General features: G+C 35.9%; 3 protein-coding genes across 3 annotated transcripts in view; all 3 read right to left on the bottom strand.

Annotated features, from left to right (window-relative positions):
- Nucleotides 1–970, bottom strand: RpS15 (ribosomal protein S15). Its single transcript, XM_011298934.1, has 3 exons — nucleotides 884–970; nucleotides 559–644; nucleotides 1–382 (listed from the first exon to the last, which is right to left on the bottom strand). Exons 1-3 carry the CDS (start codon nucleotides 890–892, stop codon nucleotides 34–36), a joined length of 444 nt encoding a protein of 147 aa, XP_011297236.1. The 5' UTR covers nucleotides 893–970; the 3' UTR covers nucleotides 1–33.
- Nucleotides 971–1,161: 191 nt separating this feature from the next.
- Nucleotides 1,162–3,720, bottom strand: LOC105262994 (ester hydrolase C11orf54 homolog). Its single transcript, XM_011298932.1, has 6 exons — nucleotides 3,633–3,720; nucleotides 3,285–3,514; nucleotides 3,097–3,195; nucleotides 2,451–2,638; nucleotides 2,015–2,273; nucleotides 1,162–1,754 (listed from the first exon to the last, which is right to left on the bottom strand). The coding sequence occupies exons 2-6, from the start codon at nucleotides 3,373–3,375 to the stop codon at nucleotides 1,414–1,416; spliced, it is 978 nt and encodes a 325-aa protein (XP_011297234.1). The 5' UTR covers nucleotides 3,376–3,514; nucleotides 3,633–3,720; the 3' UTR covers nucleotides 1,162–1,413.
- Nucleotides 3,721–4,091: 371 nt separating this feature from the next.
- Nucleotides 4,092–17,248, bottom strand: part of mthl1 (methuselah-like 1) — a gene marked incomplete in the record, with an annotated part of 71,698 nt that continues 58,541 nt past the window's right edge. The window contains 3 exon segments of the mRNA XM_011298931.1: nucleotides 4,092–6,396; nucleotides 9,630–9,768; nucleotides 16,173–16,357. Coding sequence (XP_011297233.1) covers nucleotides 6,063–6,396; nucleotides 9,630–9,768; nucleotides 16,173–16,357 — 658 coding nt within the window.

Below are 17,248 nucleotides of genomic sequence, written 5' to 3'. Positions count from 1 at the left end.
TTTTTATCAGATAATTACTTTTATTTCGGTGATTTACTTCAGTGGTATAAAACGAGACGAGTGAGTGGCACCAATACCTGGTCTACCGTGTTTGACAGGTTTATAAGTGACTGAAAATTCACCGAGATAGTGACCGATCATTTCAGGTTTGATTTCGACCTGATTGAAGGTTTTGCCGTTGTAAACACCGACGATTGAGCCAACCATTTCGGGGACGATGATCATGTTCCGGAGGTGAGTCTTTACTATTTCTGGTTTCTCATTTGGTGGTGCCTCTTTTTTCGCTTTGCGAAGTTTTTTCACCAGAGCCATTGGTTTTCTCTTTAAACCATGAGAAAAACGCCTGCGGGCACGGGCGTGCATCAACTCCATGAGTTGCTCACTGCAAATAAATTATCAGTATTACTAATTGGGAAAAATTTTTAATTGGGTACGAGATTTTCTTCAGAAAACAACTTGGAGTTCTTTAAAACCGCGCGTAAACACTTTTTACCACGAGTTTACACTTCACAGGTTATGTTTTCTCGAGAAAATTTTCCCCAACGACTGAACACTCACTTTGGCATATCCAGGAGTTGATCGAGATCAACTCCACGGAAGGTGAACTTCCTGAAGGTCCTCTTCTTCTTCAGAGTTTCGTCAACCTAAAAAAAAACGAAATCTCTTAAAAAAATATTAATGATAAAAGCGAGACTAGCTCTAAAGAATTGCGCCAACTAAAAATCCCATAAATCCGTTTTAAAATCATCCGCAGGAGTAAAAATACCCAATCAATTTGAATCAAAAAATTCGATCGCAGAGATGAGAGTTTTAAAATAATTTTTAGTTGAGGGATTGCATTGAAAAATTCGGATTTCGATGGAATAATTGTAGGAATTCATACCTCAGCCATTGTGCTGTTCTCGGGAAAGACGTTGAAAGGAAAGAAATATGGCGACGGTGGTCATGAACGGTAAAAATTTGTAGACGGAAAGCCGACAACGGCGCACGATTCGGAAATTAAAACGCAGAGACATCTGCAGACGCGTCCAAACAAGCCCCTAGGGTTCATAGGATCAATATCAATATATCTTACCATCTAAAGATAATCAATTTTAAGACGAAACGCGAAGATTGGAATTCGAATTCATGACCTATTACGAAAAATTAAATTCAAAAATCAAAAATTAAACTTTTTTATTATATTTCATCACATAAAAAATTCACATAAACTCCTCGAAATGAAAAAATCCTGCTGTAATTAGTCTCATTATTCCCAGATTCATTCCATAAATTGAGAGAACAATATCCTAATGTAATTTCAAAAACCATTATCGCTGATTGCTGTCAAGTATTCGATCAAATCTTAATTTAGAGTATAAACACTAGAAGAGAGATGATTTGAGAATTTTCTTTTCCGAGGTATTATTCGAATCAATCTTTCCCAAAAGTGACACCAACTGCCGGTTGATCAATCCTATACAATAATTCAGCAACGCTGAAGTATCCGAGGTACTCCACAGTTTCAGGTGTTGTGTCGATGTGGTAATGACCACCTTCTCCATGATGACTGAAGCTGTGGAAGTGCTGAACGCGAAGATCGAGATCAGTTTCAGCTGAGACGAAAGTGCCCACTGCTATCAGCGGTGCAGACATGTCATAAAATTTCAACCAGTCGTTTAGAGCTTTTTCTGTTGTCAAGGGTACACTGGAGAAGTCTCGCATCACGTGTTGCTTGGCTTTTCCTTGCTTCAAAAGAAACGTTCCACCCAAGCCTAAAACATTGTTTTAAATAACTTCCCTCTTGAATTGCAACTTTTTATTAAAAAAAAACTAGCAGACGTACATCAAATTTAAAAATGCATAAAAAATAATTCAATAATTTAAAATATGAATTGGCGATCAGAGACCTTTAAAGCCCCAAATTAATTTATAGTAATTAATTAAAAATGTTTCGGGTCATTCGGTTTTCACGATTTTTGGATTTATATCAGCGTAAAAGATTTTCAAAGTAAATATTTATGCAAGATCTTACCAACAAGTTTATCTTTGTAATGACTTTCGAGTGCTTTTTGCATAGTAGCGATGAAATCCAAATTTCCAGTTCTCTTTTTCGCGTGAACCTTCAATACTTTTCCTGGTTTTCCTTCGCTCAGATAGAGATTCGCTAATAAAGCGAATCTTAAATCATTCTCTAGAGACTCCTCGAGAATGCATTTCTCGTTTGGTCCGACCCAGGATAATCGAGTCTCATTTTTCAAGTCGGTTGGAGATACGATAACATTCATCATCATCTAGGAAATTTTATTTGTAAAATTATAAGGGGAAATTATCTTCAAATCAATTAGTCATCGGTTATTGCAATAATTATTTTAATTCCTTTGGGCTGATTATTTTAGTTTCATTTGCAGAATTGTTGATAATTTTCATAGCTGTGGGAATTGTTGAAATAATTGTTTATGAGAACTTACTTCACAATTTCTAGAGAGTCTAGGCCACGGCCCGGCACCGGCCCCGATAACAAATCCTTTTTTTTCCATTTTTCCATTATTTATGCGGTTTAATATTGATTTCAATTCATAAACTTTATCTCGCTGGACACTGGGGAGTAAAAATGAAGGTCCACCCACTTCCAAAATAGTCTTGCTACCTCCAAGACCTTTAAAATAATAATTATCAAATCAATCAAAATGTTCGGTGAGAAATTCAAAACGTTTTGTCATAAAAAATTGCGTTCAAATTCCCATGATAGAAAATTTTATTTAAATTACAATTGGAATTGCAAAATAATTGTAACGATGAAAGAAAATTTCGTGTAAAAAAACGGAACTGAATCGGAGTTCCACGGAAATTTCCAACCAATCGCTATAAATAAATCACTCAGCCGCTATCATTTCCAAGATATGAAATATTGTAACTGACACATTAAAAATTAATTTTTTCCCACCCCGGGTGATAACGAAGCCACAGGTTATCGGTCACATTTGAATCCAAACATTTCCTGAATTAACCAATGGCGCCATCCCCTCATCCCGCTGTAATTCGGATGCCCAGTAGTCGAAAAACCGGAATTCCCACTTTTTATTCATTTTCAATTTTTTATTACGAAATTCTCACCTGCCGCAGCGAGTGTAAACGGTTGTTGAGTCAAATCCGGGCAATCAACGACTTCAATTGAGACCTCGGAAAAATTTTCAGCCAAAGCCGGACTCAAAACTGCTTAGAAAAATTATTAAAAAAAAATTACACGTGAACTTTTTTTGAAATCGTTAGAAAATCCAGTTTTAACCTCAAAAATACGTAACCATTCTTGATTTCCTGGAGGGAAGGAGCAAAAAGTTGTCGCTGCGATATTTTCAGAGACTCTGGAGATATCGTAGACACGGGAGTCGCCATTATTTCGCAAGACAGTAAAAACCAATTGCCTTGTAAATTCAAATCTTTAACTAAATTCACTGGGAGTTCTGGAACGTTATGACAGCTGTTTAGACCCTGTCACTTTATATAGGTGTGAAGAATGTTCAGTGAGCGATTGCTGGAATGATAAACTGTTAAATAACACAAACGCACACCATTATCTTATCTTTTCCTCTAAAACCGTAACCTTGCGGTTTTCCTTTCAATGTGTTAGCCATCAAGATAAATATTTATACCTGACTTATGATTTTATGAGCTGTCGCTTCTGAAATGCTCGAGCAATTGTGACTCTAGAATTTATCGCGCCTCTCATGGGGAATTGATTTTAGGTCATTGGAAAAGTACATCATTTGTTCATTCCTTTGTTAATAATTAATTTCGTATCTTCAGCGCTTACATCAGGGAACAATTTGTTGAAAGTACAGAAATTCATGAGCAAATTACACGTTTCGATGTTTCTAACTATTCAGATGTGGGTAAAATATCGACTGCAACTCGAAATTGATCATTCGATAATTATTAATTGCTATCAAGCTAGAATTAATTAAAATCATTTCCACTCAATTCTATTTTTGAAGTACGAAGAGAGCAGAGATCGTAGAATCCGGGGAGTCCGGGGAATTGGGAAATGAATAGTTGCAGATAATTTCAATATTTAAATTTTTGTACTAATCAGTACTTTATTAAATCGTTAGTGCAATAGAAATACTGTTACAATACATAATCGAGGAATGGCGTATATAACATTTTTAACATACTCCTTTCCAGTAATAGAACGTAAAAGATTCTGGCCGGATCCTACTCGTGTTAATACTATCATTACAGTTTCAACTTTATCCTCATGGATTTTTATTATGTATTTCGATCTCTTTAATTTTAAAGCCGATCGCATGAGTCTCTATTTATTTTCTCCATTTATTTTGATTCTTCCAATCGGCAGAAACTCTGAAGTAGCGAAAGGGCACCTTTCGAAATTAAATTTAAAAAATTATATTCCAAATATTATTCTCCCAGTAATAAATTCACAGTCGGAATAATTAATAGAGACTGATGCATCCCAGCTTCAAATTCTAAATTTACTATTCATTACATTTTTATCTCTGCTTTGAGTATAGGTACCTATTTTCTTTCATACGTATATATAGCCTCCTGAATATTTGCTTTTCTGCCTCCGTCCCTTCACGGAAAAATTTAGTAAACATTTTTCTCTTATTGGTAATCCGTTGCAATGAGAAAGTGCAAATTTGTTCATTCTATTGGTCGTACTGGCAAGCTACCTAAATTAAATACGTAAAAAAAAACGAAACTGACTACATCAGAATAAATACTTATTAAAACAACGTTTAATATTATCCTGAAAATTAAATAATTAATTAATAATACTTGTTTTATCGATGATTATTCAATTAATGCGGGCTGCACCAGTTTCAGATTGGTAATTGAGAGCCCACAATTATTCGGAAATCAATTTCACCCTCGGGTTTCAATTGCTGATAGACTGATGCAACTAGCCCGTAATTTATTGAATAATTAACAATTAAAATGAGAAGTTTATTTACATGATGAACATAAGCTTCGATAATGTACAGAATTGATTATTTCTCAGTCGAAGGAAAGTATTATCGATTCAATCAAGTTGTTCAAGTAATTTTATCACAATTTATTCGACTCGAACGGAGGAAATGAGGATGCAGTAGTTTTCAATAATATCCTAGAATGTAAAATTATCGTTGTTCTGGTGAAGGGGATAATATCCAGCAATTGTAAAACGATGTAATGATAAATTGACAAAAATGCAGTCTCAATTTGAATTCAGTAATCAAGTGGAATCACTGAGAAATTATTTTTTTTTATTAATGAACGGTTGGAGATGTCAGAGTCTTCGAAAAATCCTAGTTTCCGATATTTTAATGAATGCAATAATTAAATCAACTGAAGCATCAATTGCTCCTCAGCGAAATTCAGTCTTCCCTTTGATTCCACTTTGTCAAGAATTACATTACAAAATAGTTAAATTCTACGGGTATAAAAATTGAGAATTAATTCATATTGTCTTACAAGAAATTTCCAATTATTTCTCTTCTCGCTGTGAAACTCCTCTGACTTTTTAAATTCACAATGAAATTCACCAGAGGGTGAAAACACCCGAAACCGCAAAGGCATTTCCTGAAGGCATTTTTAATTTTTCCCCTCAATTTCACATCTTTCATTTATCTCCTTGTATTGTCACGAATCATCCTCATGCCCTCATTTTGACACTCAAATTTTCAATTTCAATATCTCCCCATTAAAAAATCGCATATAAAAAGCATAAAAAAATTATCAAAAATTTTTCTCCCTTCAATTTTCCCTTTATCGTATACGTTATCAGCGACTTTTTATTCGTATCCGTAATTATAAAAAAAGGCATTGCGTCCCGCCTGAGCAATCTATATTGAATTAACGTAATCTTCGGGTTCACGAGTGATTACGTTTGATAGACGGAACACACGGGACAGAAAGAAAAAAAAAACTATTTCAAATTTGATTCAGATTTGAGTCAGTCAAACAAATTATTGTCATACGGATGTTCTTTGGATAACTGTCCTCGGCGTATTTTCGATAAGAAATCGAGGAACTTTTTAAAGCGCTTGTTTAAAGAAAAAAACATTATTTTGTGATGGGACTTAACAGATGGTCTCCAACGGTGCAGTCTTGGTACTTGGATTTTGCGTCACGCTGTCTCCCATGCTTGGCATTCCGTGACTTGTGGTACTGAGTCCGTTACCCTGTCTTCCGGCATTAGTACGTGGATTTCTATTGAATAGCCTTTTAAGGCCGGCACGTACTTGCGGCTGCCATCCAACCACAATAAATATAAAGAGCCCTTGAAGTGCGTTAATAAGATCGGTAAAATACCACATGTAATCTGGACCACCGACAGCCCATGATATGACATCAGCTATCCATGTCACACCCATCACGAACACCAGCTTCAGGCACACGCGTCCCAACGCAGCCCTGGAAAATACAATTATTCAATTTAACTATTGGATTATGGAGACAAACACTTGGAATATTTTGAAGACTGAGAATTATTATATATAACTCCTCTCCAGAGGGCAATATAATTTCTCCTTCTACCCTTGACCCTTTCTGGTCACCAGATTTTTTTATAACATGAAGGAATGGCCCACAGTAACAAAGAAATAAATATTTCCTAAATGCCGAGGACAACCCCAAAATTCAACATTAACTGTGGATTTGAATAGGAATGAAGAATTTCTGGACAGAAATTGGATGAATCTTGAAGATTATAATGACTTAGTTAGAATTTCTATTTTGGTATCCGTCACTAATTATTACAAACGACTGAAGCAAAGTGTCTTCCAGGATTCTTCATAGTGCAGTGGAGTTATCCGAAAATAGAAATTTTGGCAAGTGAGAGTATCTCCTCCGACAAAATTGTCCCACCACTTAAGACAAATTTAAATTCTTTCCATTGGAGACATTTTTGGTACAGATAAAAGGCATTCTCTCCCCATTGACAGTTTATAAATAGAATTAAAATAAGGAGATTGAGTAAAAAAGGGAAAAAGGAGAAAAGTGAGGGGTAAAAATAATACTTTTATCGTTTGACGTTGGTACGTAGAAATGACGACAAGCTGGAGTGTAAAAAAAAGGAGGAAATAAGAGAAATGGATGAAAAAAAGGGCTTCGTCCTACTGTGAAATAGGAATAGAGTGCAAGGGAGCGAAACTGGTTGGTACGTGTGTCTGAAGCTTCTTCGCGGGCGGAAAGGCGAAACACAGATTTCCACTTGGCAGCGCACGAAATCGAAGGAGCAAGGCCTCCGGGGTTGGAGATGAAATAAAAACAAGTACAAAATACAGGAAAATACTATAATTTTATTTTCCTACTTCTGTTTGGCTAAGGAGTTACGTCGAAAAAATTCTCGCAATTACAAAGAAAAAGGACTTCAATGAAATTATAATTCGATATACAAAATGATTTATATCACTTCATTCAAATTATATACATCATTTAATTTTTTGTTCCAATTACAATTGAACAATTCAATCAATTTGTAATTTTTGAACAATTAATTTCTAATAGAATTTGAAGAAGAAAAACTAGGAAGAAATATATTCTCGCGGATGAATGGGAATTTCGCAATTTGATCTAATTATAATTATAATTAAAATGAAGGGACTTTTCGATCGTAATTGGATATAGTTTTCTCCTTTTATTGGTGTTCTCGAATTGGTATTGATGACACTTGAGAAGATATAAAGCCGTATAACGAGAAAAATCAAAGGGAACGCGTGAAGCAAGATAAGAGAGCGAAGAAAATAAATAAAAAATGAGACTTTAAGGGGAAAGATGTGTGAGATGGAATGGCTAGTATCAACTTGTTCGAATTAGGTTCACGATCAGATCGAATGGCTTTCCATTACATTCAAGCTATAAAGCTTTATTCTACGCTTCAATCTCAGTATCAGAATGAAGAAGAAAAGGTTTTATTTTCGCTCCACTGGGAGAAAAATAGCCGAGATTGTGAGAATTATTACGCCAATGTTGCAAATTATTTCCCTCCGTCGCATCTTAAATCCACATTTTCTTCTTTACTACTTTTTACAATGTTCTAGTGCTCGTTGCAATTGTCTTAGAGTGAAAGTTTCCCCAGGGCAAAACCGTTGATTTACTAACGATTAATGCGTCGAAGGACGACATTCTCAGTTTCCTCTCAAGGCTGACCACTTCAAGTATCGAACAAAGAATTACTTACAACAAAAGAAATAGCAATAGCGAAGATTCATATGAGAATTCTCGATTGGAGTCTCAAATTCGCGAATTCTGGAATTGAAATATACCTATCAAAATAGCACAACTCAAAATATTACAACTGAAGAAATTATTGCTCCAAAATACATAAAACTTCAATAATTAAATAAACAATATTTCACCAGTATAATATTTCTGCGCAGGAAACAATTTATATAATAATTCGTTCAGTTGCAATATTTTTTAAAATAATATAATATTGAAATTCTCATTTGCCAATGGTTTAATTAATTTTTATAGGTTTCGCGAAATAAGTGGGATTTTAACGGAAAAAATACAATTTTAAATCGTAATTCTACTATAAATTTTTCTTCGGGTTTTACTTCAAATCGATTCCCTTTTCCTGAAGATTGTGCTCAACCATCTATAACACAGTTAACGATTGTCAGATCTTTCAAGAGTTCCATTTTATCACCAATCATAAAACTGAAAAGCTCGACGCACTGAATTTTCATCATCAAGTCATATTTATCGTTAGTGACTGTTTGACGTCGATGCCAAAATATGTTGTAAACCTTGAAGTATTCCAGTAAATAGCGAAAGAAAACGAATCGGTTAAAAAGTTCTGGAAAAATATCAACAGTTTGAAGTAGTAAATCCTAAGTGACACGCATCAACCAAAAGATTTAATGGCTTTCTGTTCCTGAAATTCGATCATTAAATTCCGTAAAAAATCAAGTTGATTTTGTTTATTTTCTTCTGGGAATTTATGAGGTTTGAGGAGGCATTTTGGTACACGTAGAGAGGGGTATGACCCCTTCAATAGCCAGGGGCTTTTCCGATTTCAAACACCACTTGATGGCTCATTTCGCTTCGATAGTTCTCGCAACTCTCTAAATCTCACCATCAAACTCTCGCCATTGTTTCTCATGATGAAACTCGTTCCTTAACAGTATCAGAGGATAATTACGCAAAATTCATTTTGAAATCCCAACAAAATTTAAATACGGAAGAAAAATTCTCATTGTCCGCAGCAATTTTTTCAAGCTATTAAAAATATCAACTGAAGAAATATCGATTATAATTATAATTATAATACATAATTAATCCCAAAACGACAAAAAAATTATCATTCGCAAAAACATCAATTTTCCAATTCTCCATCTCACTCTGGAATTCCCCCACACAACCCACCATTCACAAAGGAAATAAGACTCAGTTGGTACGGAATGAAGATAAATAAATAAGAGGGAGAAATGTGAGAATGGTAAAAAGTGAAAGAAATAATACAAAGTCAAATTCTTTAGGCGGAAATAAAAGAGGCGTAGGAAAACCGGTCTAATTCAGTGGCTCCTGAAATTGCCAAGACGACCTTTTTCTCTGGAGTTGAAGAACCCTGGACATTCTTAACTCCCAGAATTCTCTTTGTCCATTTGTTAATATAAAAATATGTGATATTTGATATTTACCTTTCAGTCGTACTCTTAACAAATTCCCCTTTCCACAATCCGCAAGTTAATTCACGAGCCGTTGCTATGAAAAACATGACATTTATCGCGAGTAAGACGCCGATTGGTCCATGAAAGTACGCGAGTATCTCAGTATCACCTGTAAACAAAAAGATATAAATTCATTAATTATAAAAATATAGCACGAAATGACAAATTTCTACGATTTTAATTTCTCAACATAAAGTACTTGTTTCAATTACCACGAGTACTTTCTAGTATTTTACTTGTACTCGTTGCATTATTAGTACTTTAACGATAAGACAGGTAGTACAATTGGTAGTTGAATGGTACTTGTGAAAAATAATGAAAAGTCTGGGATAAAAAATCAGTGACATAAGATGAGATCATTACATATTCTTATTTGATGCCAAGTGACAATATATCGCATGAAAATATTCGATTTATTTCCATATGCGTCAATCAAGATTTATGTGGAACCCAATGATACGGCGTAGACCAATTTCTGCGGATTGAAATCATCGAGACGAATGATACGATATCTAAAATTAAACCCTCGTCGAGACGTCAGGGATTTTTCACCGTGCATTCAATAATAAACGTATTCGTACTTCTCACTTGAATATAGTTGAATGAATTCCCCCCGGTTTATCTATTCACACGAGAATCCGTAAGCCGGAAATTATCACCAGTTATTCTAGGGACAATAAACAATCCCCGATGCCGGATATTACCTATTATTTAACAATAGCAAATATTGCGTCGATTTGAATTCAAATTGGAGAATGTTCAGTGAATTTTCCCAGGATTTTACTTGTTCTGGATTTTTTCTGGATTAATCGAGTGAAAATTTCAAGTGAAAATTCTATATTAATGCATTTTGTCGGAAAATTTGTTGTCGGTGAATGCCGGGTATTCGGGACAATTAATCTCCGCGCAATCTCGCAATTTCATTTAATAAAAGACAGGCACTTCGAGAATGAATTATCAGATGTTCATTAAAATTCAGTGCCAGAGCTGGACAGCTTCTATTATTTATACGTTTTATTTTCATTTATTTGTTTGACTTTGTGACTGGTCCACACGTTAACTCCGTGCTTAAGCGACGAGAGGGGTTAGTTTATTTATGGGTTTGTTTGTGGTCTACACTTTTTCTCCTTTCCTCCCATTCAGGGTTAAAAAAAAGGGGAGAAAATCTCTCTCTCCAACCCTCACCATCCATTCCTCCTGGCAGATTGCTGCTAGATCATCTCTCTCCCCGTTTTCCACCCTCATTCTATCCTCAGTCAACCGAGAAAAATGGCCGAGGGTCAAACATCGCATATTCATGAAAAATATTATCTTAAATACTGAATAAAAAATCTCTCCACTTTCAGATAAGTGAAATGGACCGTCAGAGATTTTCGAGGTGTCCGCGAGTAAACACGCGTTGAGAGAATGTTTTAAAAGTTAAACCCCGAGGATAATTACTCCCCCATGACCTCACCCCCCTGAGCTCCATTTTCTAGTACAGTAATCTCTCTTTTATTTTTCTCTCTGTGCAAAATGATCATGAGTACTTGTACTCCCCAAACGGTCAAGATTCTCATCACGATATCCCTGAAATCAGTCTTCAGGTGTTGAATAAAAAGAGTTTGATGAAAAAAAGGGAAATCCCCAGGAGTCCCTCAGTTTGGAATTGGTGAGGGATGAGAGAGTGAATTTCCACAGGGGACTAAAACTTTCTGATCTATAATGTTTCTTGGTTTCCTCTTTGCTGATAGTTTCACGTTTGGGCCATCAGGCTAGTTGGATAAAATGCCACCACCCCTGGACGTTGTATTGCCCTGGCCAGTCGGAATTTTGCCTCGACGATGAGGTAGCAGGGTGAAAAGGTGGAGATGGGTTAGTCGCTTAGTTTTTGGCGTAACGCCAACAATAGCTGTTTCGGCCAGTGGTTATATCTCACTTCCCATGGCAACCCATAACAAACATAAGTGAATTATGTCCACGCGTCGCCGATATCCCGTGGGCAACCCGATACTTTATGGTCCTCACGGTCAAACTCGATTACCAGTACAAACCCCTCTTTCCACTTTCCTCACTTCACCAGTGATTTCCATACTTCGCCATACTCTTGTCTAGACGCCGGAATCAATCTTCCTAATGGATGTATTTTCATTTTCCAAAGGAAAATTCCAAACTTCCAGCTAATTACCATGATTCATGGATCGCTTGAATTTCACCCATCCTTGATCGATATATCATCGCTGCCCGGCTTAATATGTTGGGATTTATTGTTGTTGATGTTGATGAAATTACATGGATAACCGGAAGGTGAGGAGAATTACAGATCTGCATCGCTGGGTTGGCCTGGCAGCGATGATTGATTGTGATAAGTTCGGATGAACTCGGTGACACTTCATTGTTTTCAAGGAAATTTTCGGGCTTTCGAAGAAATCTCTCGGCGCGATTAATGAGTGGTACTTGGGGAAAATATGTACTCGAGATTTTTTTAATAATTTTCTAGAAATTTTTTCGGATATAATTTTTTTTTAATTATACTGTTGTTTTCTTACCTTTTTGATTTTTCAATATTCTCAAAAAAACCCCATCTAAATGATAAAAAAAAATTTCAATTCAAATTAAAAAAAAATTTTTCAAAATTTTTCCAAAAAATAAAACTGTTTTGTTTTCCGATTTTTTTTTGTTTCGTAAAAAAACATTTCTGAAAAGTTTTCCAGAAATTTTCTGAAAATTTCGAAAAAATATTCCGATTACATTTTTTTTTACCCGGGGTCCTAGACAAAACCCAGCGAATTGCTTTCTTTCAATAAGTGAATAAATCAGATAGTCAGGAGTAGTGGGACTGGTTGTTAAGGAAATTATAAATTATCCTTAGGCTAGGAGTACCTGGGGGTTATGTAGTTAGGTGGTGATGGGGTGGGGAGATGCTTCCGAGCAATTTATTTCGGATTATCGGACGGTCTAAGTGGCACTACCTGCTGGTCTTTAGGGGTGCCCCTCTCTCAAAATACAGTTTAACGCAATTATTTTGATTGAACGAAAGCGGGTAGTCTCTCGAACGTGTTAGGACAAGCCCTCCAGGGCCAAAACCTGCCTCATATCACGAAGGGTGAGTGAAGTGTGCGTACTCGTAACGCGTAATGAAACGCCCGGTTGAATTATCGAATGCCAAAACCTCCCGAATGGATTTGAATTCAACCCGAGAATATTATTGCTCTCCACCCCCCCATCCCCCAACTGTTTTGTCCATTATTCATTGCCCGCACGTGTTCCAAAACGTGTACTTATCATCTCTCATCGCGTTCTCACCCCCTAACGCTCGCGGTCAAAATTAAAAGTTTATTCTATATATTTTTCTCCCCTGCGGTTCATTAACTCGATTTAACAGGCAATTGGTAATTGAATTGCGAGATTAATTAAGAGGAGTGTCGGTGGGGGTAGATTTGTTTTGTGCGAAAAAATAACGGAGGGACGGGAAATGAATTTTCTTGGGGGATGGTGATGAGGGAAAATTGTGTCTGCGGCCGACTTTTTCTCAATTTTATGCAGAGTGGGATTGCCTGCCGCCCAATCATCCCCAATAAAAGAAACCAATGAATTCCCCTTCCATTTCCGGACAAAGGGATCATATTTACCCACGAAAAAAAAAAATAAACAAGTATAAAACCCAATCTAACAGATTGCGTGTAGCTGAAGTGCTCTAGAATGAGTCAACAGAATCGTCTAATCCGAACTAAATTGCATGGTTTTAGAATTTCCAGCTGGTGAGGAAAATAAAAAGAGAAGTGATACAATAGTAAAGACCCTTTCCCATACGGTTAGCCTGCGGTTGCTTTCAACGAACAGGAGGAAAAGTGAGAGTGGAGAGGGAGTGAGAAAAAAAAAGGGAGATGACGATGGGTAGGGGTGAATGAGAGGTGGGGAAATGGAGAGGGGTATTGTGGGGTGAGTTACCCAAGGGGTTAGTTAGAGCCTTGAGTTTACTGGCGCCAAGGTTTATCTCACCACCCCATCGTCTCGGTTTTCCTTCGTGGATACACCGCACACACATTCCCATGGTACTTGAAAAAGAAGCACCACCAAAACACTGGCGTAAAATCCACCCCCTATGTATTGTCCCATCCGAGAACGGTAGTACTCCCCTGGGACACAATTATCCTGATTTACCGGTAGTGAGAATGACGGTATTTTCCTGGATTGTTGAATGCTGAAAATATGGATCTGAGTCATGGACGAGGGTTGGTTAAAGGGACTACGTGAAAATTGGTTATGATGACTTTGCCATCGAATAATCGAGGGGAGATTATTCCACCACTCCCTAAATCCGCCTTGTGCCTTTCTACTCATTCATTGGGCCCCTAACATAATACTTTGTACAATAGTACTTTGATGTCGAACTTCATTGAACATTATTTTTACAAACCCGGGTAGGAAAAAAAATTTAATCGGAATACTTTTTCGAAATTTTCGAAAAATTTCTGGAAGTGTTTTCAGAAAATTTGTTTGTGAAACAGAAAAAAAATCGGAAAACAAAACAATTTTACTTTTGGGAAAGGTTTTGAAAAATTTTTCAAAAATGTAAATAGGGAATTTTTTTTTTAATTTAGATGGCGTATTTTTTGAGAATATTGAAAAATTTTAAAAATAAGAAAACAACAGTTTTAGGGAAAAAATTATATTATATATTATATCATATTATATTAAAAATACGATTGTTTTGTTTCCCGATTTTTTTTTGTTTCAAAAAAAAATATTCTGAAAAGTTTTCTAGAAATTTTTTGAAAATTTGGAAAAAATATTCCGATTACAATTTATTTTACCCAGGAAGTCCAGACCAAAATTCTTCTAAAAAAAATTCCCTTGTTCAAACTCCAAAAAATAATTGTTCCAAGTATCTTCAACTCCTTTGCGTCCAAAAAATACAACCAAACAAACAGCCCCATTTTTTTCCACTCTAATACTTGAGTACTTGCTGGCGAACACAAGTACTTTTTCCAGTGCAGCCCTCCGCAGACAATGAAAATAGTATCGACCGAGAAAAATAGGGAGATAAAGCTCCGATACTCCAAGGGCCCTTCGATCAAAATGAGCTTTCAAGTATCTTTCAAGAATAGAGTAAATTTTCCTGGAAATAGAATAGGGTCAACTACTTGTCTACCATCCAGTTGAAATTATCAGCGAAATCCGTTATTTGCCTTTTTTTTTCACAAATTCCGACTAATCCCGACGGCTATTTTTTTACAGTCGATAAGCCCCGGGAGTCAGTGGATATTTCCACGAGTACTGCCCTCTGTATTTCCATTGTTTGTAAATTTATCGGTTTTTTTTTCATCCCCTGATGGGAGAGAGTTTAATAATGTCTAGGTTGAAGAATTGTGACAATAGGTTGAAGAGAGAGTGAATGAGAAAGGGGCGGTAGGGTGGAGAGGATGGAGGGGATGGAGGGGATGAAGAGGTGGAGGGATGGGATATAAAAAATGGGGAAAGCTATGAGGGAGTTATTAGGGAAAGGTACACTGGTGTTTTCGGGATTAACAAAGCAGAATGGTGGATTATGTGTTTCTGGTTAAACGCTTGGTTTCCACCGAATACATAACCCCCCATGTGCATACGGTTACATTCTTATTGGCCCAAGTGGGATAAAGGAAAGCTATAGGCTCTCGACTAGGGGTAATCCCTATACCAGTGAACATATAACACACTGGGAATCCCCGGGATTATCCTCTTAATGGTCCAAACGTTAAAATTATTTTACTAATTATTTTGCATGTATGGAAATTCATGCGTGAAGGATTATTTATCAGCTCGCATGCGATACATTGCGAAATCGTAATTGAAATTCAAGGGGGTTTTGCATTTAGTACATGGGGCTCGTGGTTTATCGCTCGGTAAATCGTAATAATCGAAATAGCTACTCCGATATTTCTCAATATATCGATATATACTCCCAACCAATTTCGAAATACACCGGCTATTTTTTAATATTTTTTTAAATTGAGTGATGATAATTTTTTATTTCGTTTGGTAGTTTCAAAAGAATTTTTTGTTTTCAATTTAATTCCCGGAGTTTTCAATTCTTCTGCTCGTTCTGACCCTAGGTAACATTTGTCCAATAATTTGCATTCCGAAATTTTCACCATTTCTGGAATTTTTTATATTTTTTGAATTTTCAAAATTTTTGAAATTTTTTGAATTTCTGACTTTTTTTGAAGGTTTAAATTGAAAATTCAATTCCCGGAGTTTTCAATTCTTCCGCTCGTTCTGACCCTAGATAACATTTGTCTAATAATTTGCATTCCAAAATTTTTAATTTTTTCAAAATTTTAATTCAATTTTCAAAATTTTCGCAATTATTTGAATTTCTGACATTTTTGAACTGTCACGATTTTCCTATGGCGTCGAGACGACGAGTCGATTATTCAAGATACCTCGAGATCAATTTCCTTTCTCCTTTTTATATTAGTGTATTTTTTTCTCTGCGTAATTCTCTTTTGGTGCGCCGTGAGAAATAGGTTGATAAATTCGAACGATTCTCACCATAAAACCAGCACTGCTTCTCGCCAAATCTCGGACGTAAAAATGTGTAGTTGTCCTGAGCTGGTAGATGATCTAGTAGAGCAGCGATTCCAGCTACCAATAGTGGACCACCCCAAGCATAACACGCATATACTCTGAGACGTAATGTCTCCTGGCCCTTTTCCAAACTTGCCGGTCTCAAATCACTAAAACACACAAAGGAACAGGAAAATCATAAATGTTACCAAGTCTCAGTTGAAATAGTTATTCGACCCCCTAAATTAAAAATTCCCACCGCACCAAATAATTTTCAATAATCCTCATCATTAAATCCACCGTAATGATAATTAAATTAGATCTACCGAGATTCACTCTGGAGTTAGTAAAAAATACCCGGAAGTAAAAAATTGTAAAATCAAATTTGAAATAACCAAAGGGCAAAAATAAAATAAAAATCGAATCAATAGTGAGAAAGAATTCGTCGGAAATAATTGAAAAATGGTGCACGGGGTGTGTTTGCACCGTCGGAAATTTATCACGAGCTTCATGTTATGCATATATATTTTTGGGAAGGTATGGGGGCGTCGAGATGCGAACGAGAAAATTATTACAGTGTGATTTATCATTTGTAGTCGCATTAGAAATGGTAATAAGCGTTTCTGGCTCTCTGTACCACCGGGTAACAATGTTTTGTAACGCAATAACTGAGCGGAGCAACTTTTTACCTATCGTTATACCTCGGGATGTCAACGGCCAACTTTTTGCCCTGAGCCAAATGGAAGTTACATGGGCGTGTTAATGTATATCGAATATCAAAAATTATTCAGTACTTATACCACTTGTGCCCCAAAATTATCGAATAGTCGTCGATATCCACCCGGGAAAAATTCATTTTTGGAAATATACATCAATTATATTCAGATATATTTTGGATATATCACGGGTGAAAAAAATTGTAATCGGATTATTTTTTCCAAATTTTTTTAAAACATTTTCCAAAAATACAATTGTTTTGTTTCCCGATTTTTTTTGTTTCAAAAGATAAATTTTCTGAAAGTTTTCCAAAAATTTTTTGAAAATTTGGAAAAAATAATCCG

Source organism: Fopius arisanus, unplaced genomic scaffold (assembly GCF_000806365.1).
Source record: "Fopius arisanus strain USDA-PBARC FA_bdor unplaced genomic scaffold, ASM80636v1 scaffold00012, whole genome shotgun sequence".
Classification (NCBI taxonomy): Eukaryota; Metazoa; Arthropoda; class Insecta; order Hymenoptera; family Braconidae; genus Fopius; species Fopius arisanus.
Note: the sequence above shows the minus strand (reverse complement) of the source record. Positions and strands in the feature narration are given on the sequence as shown.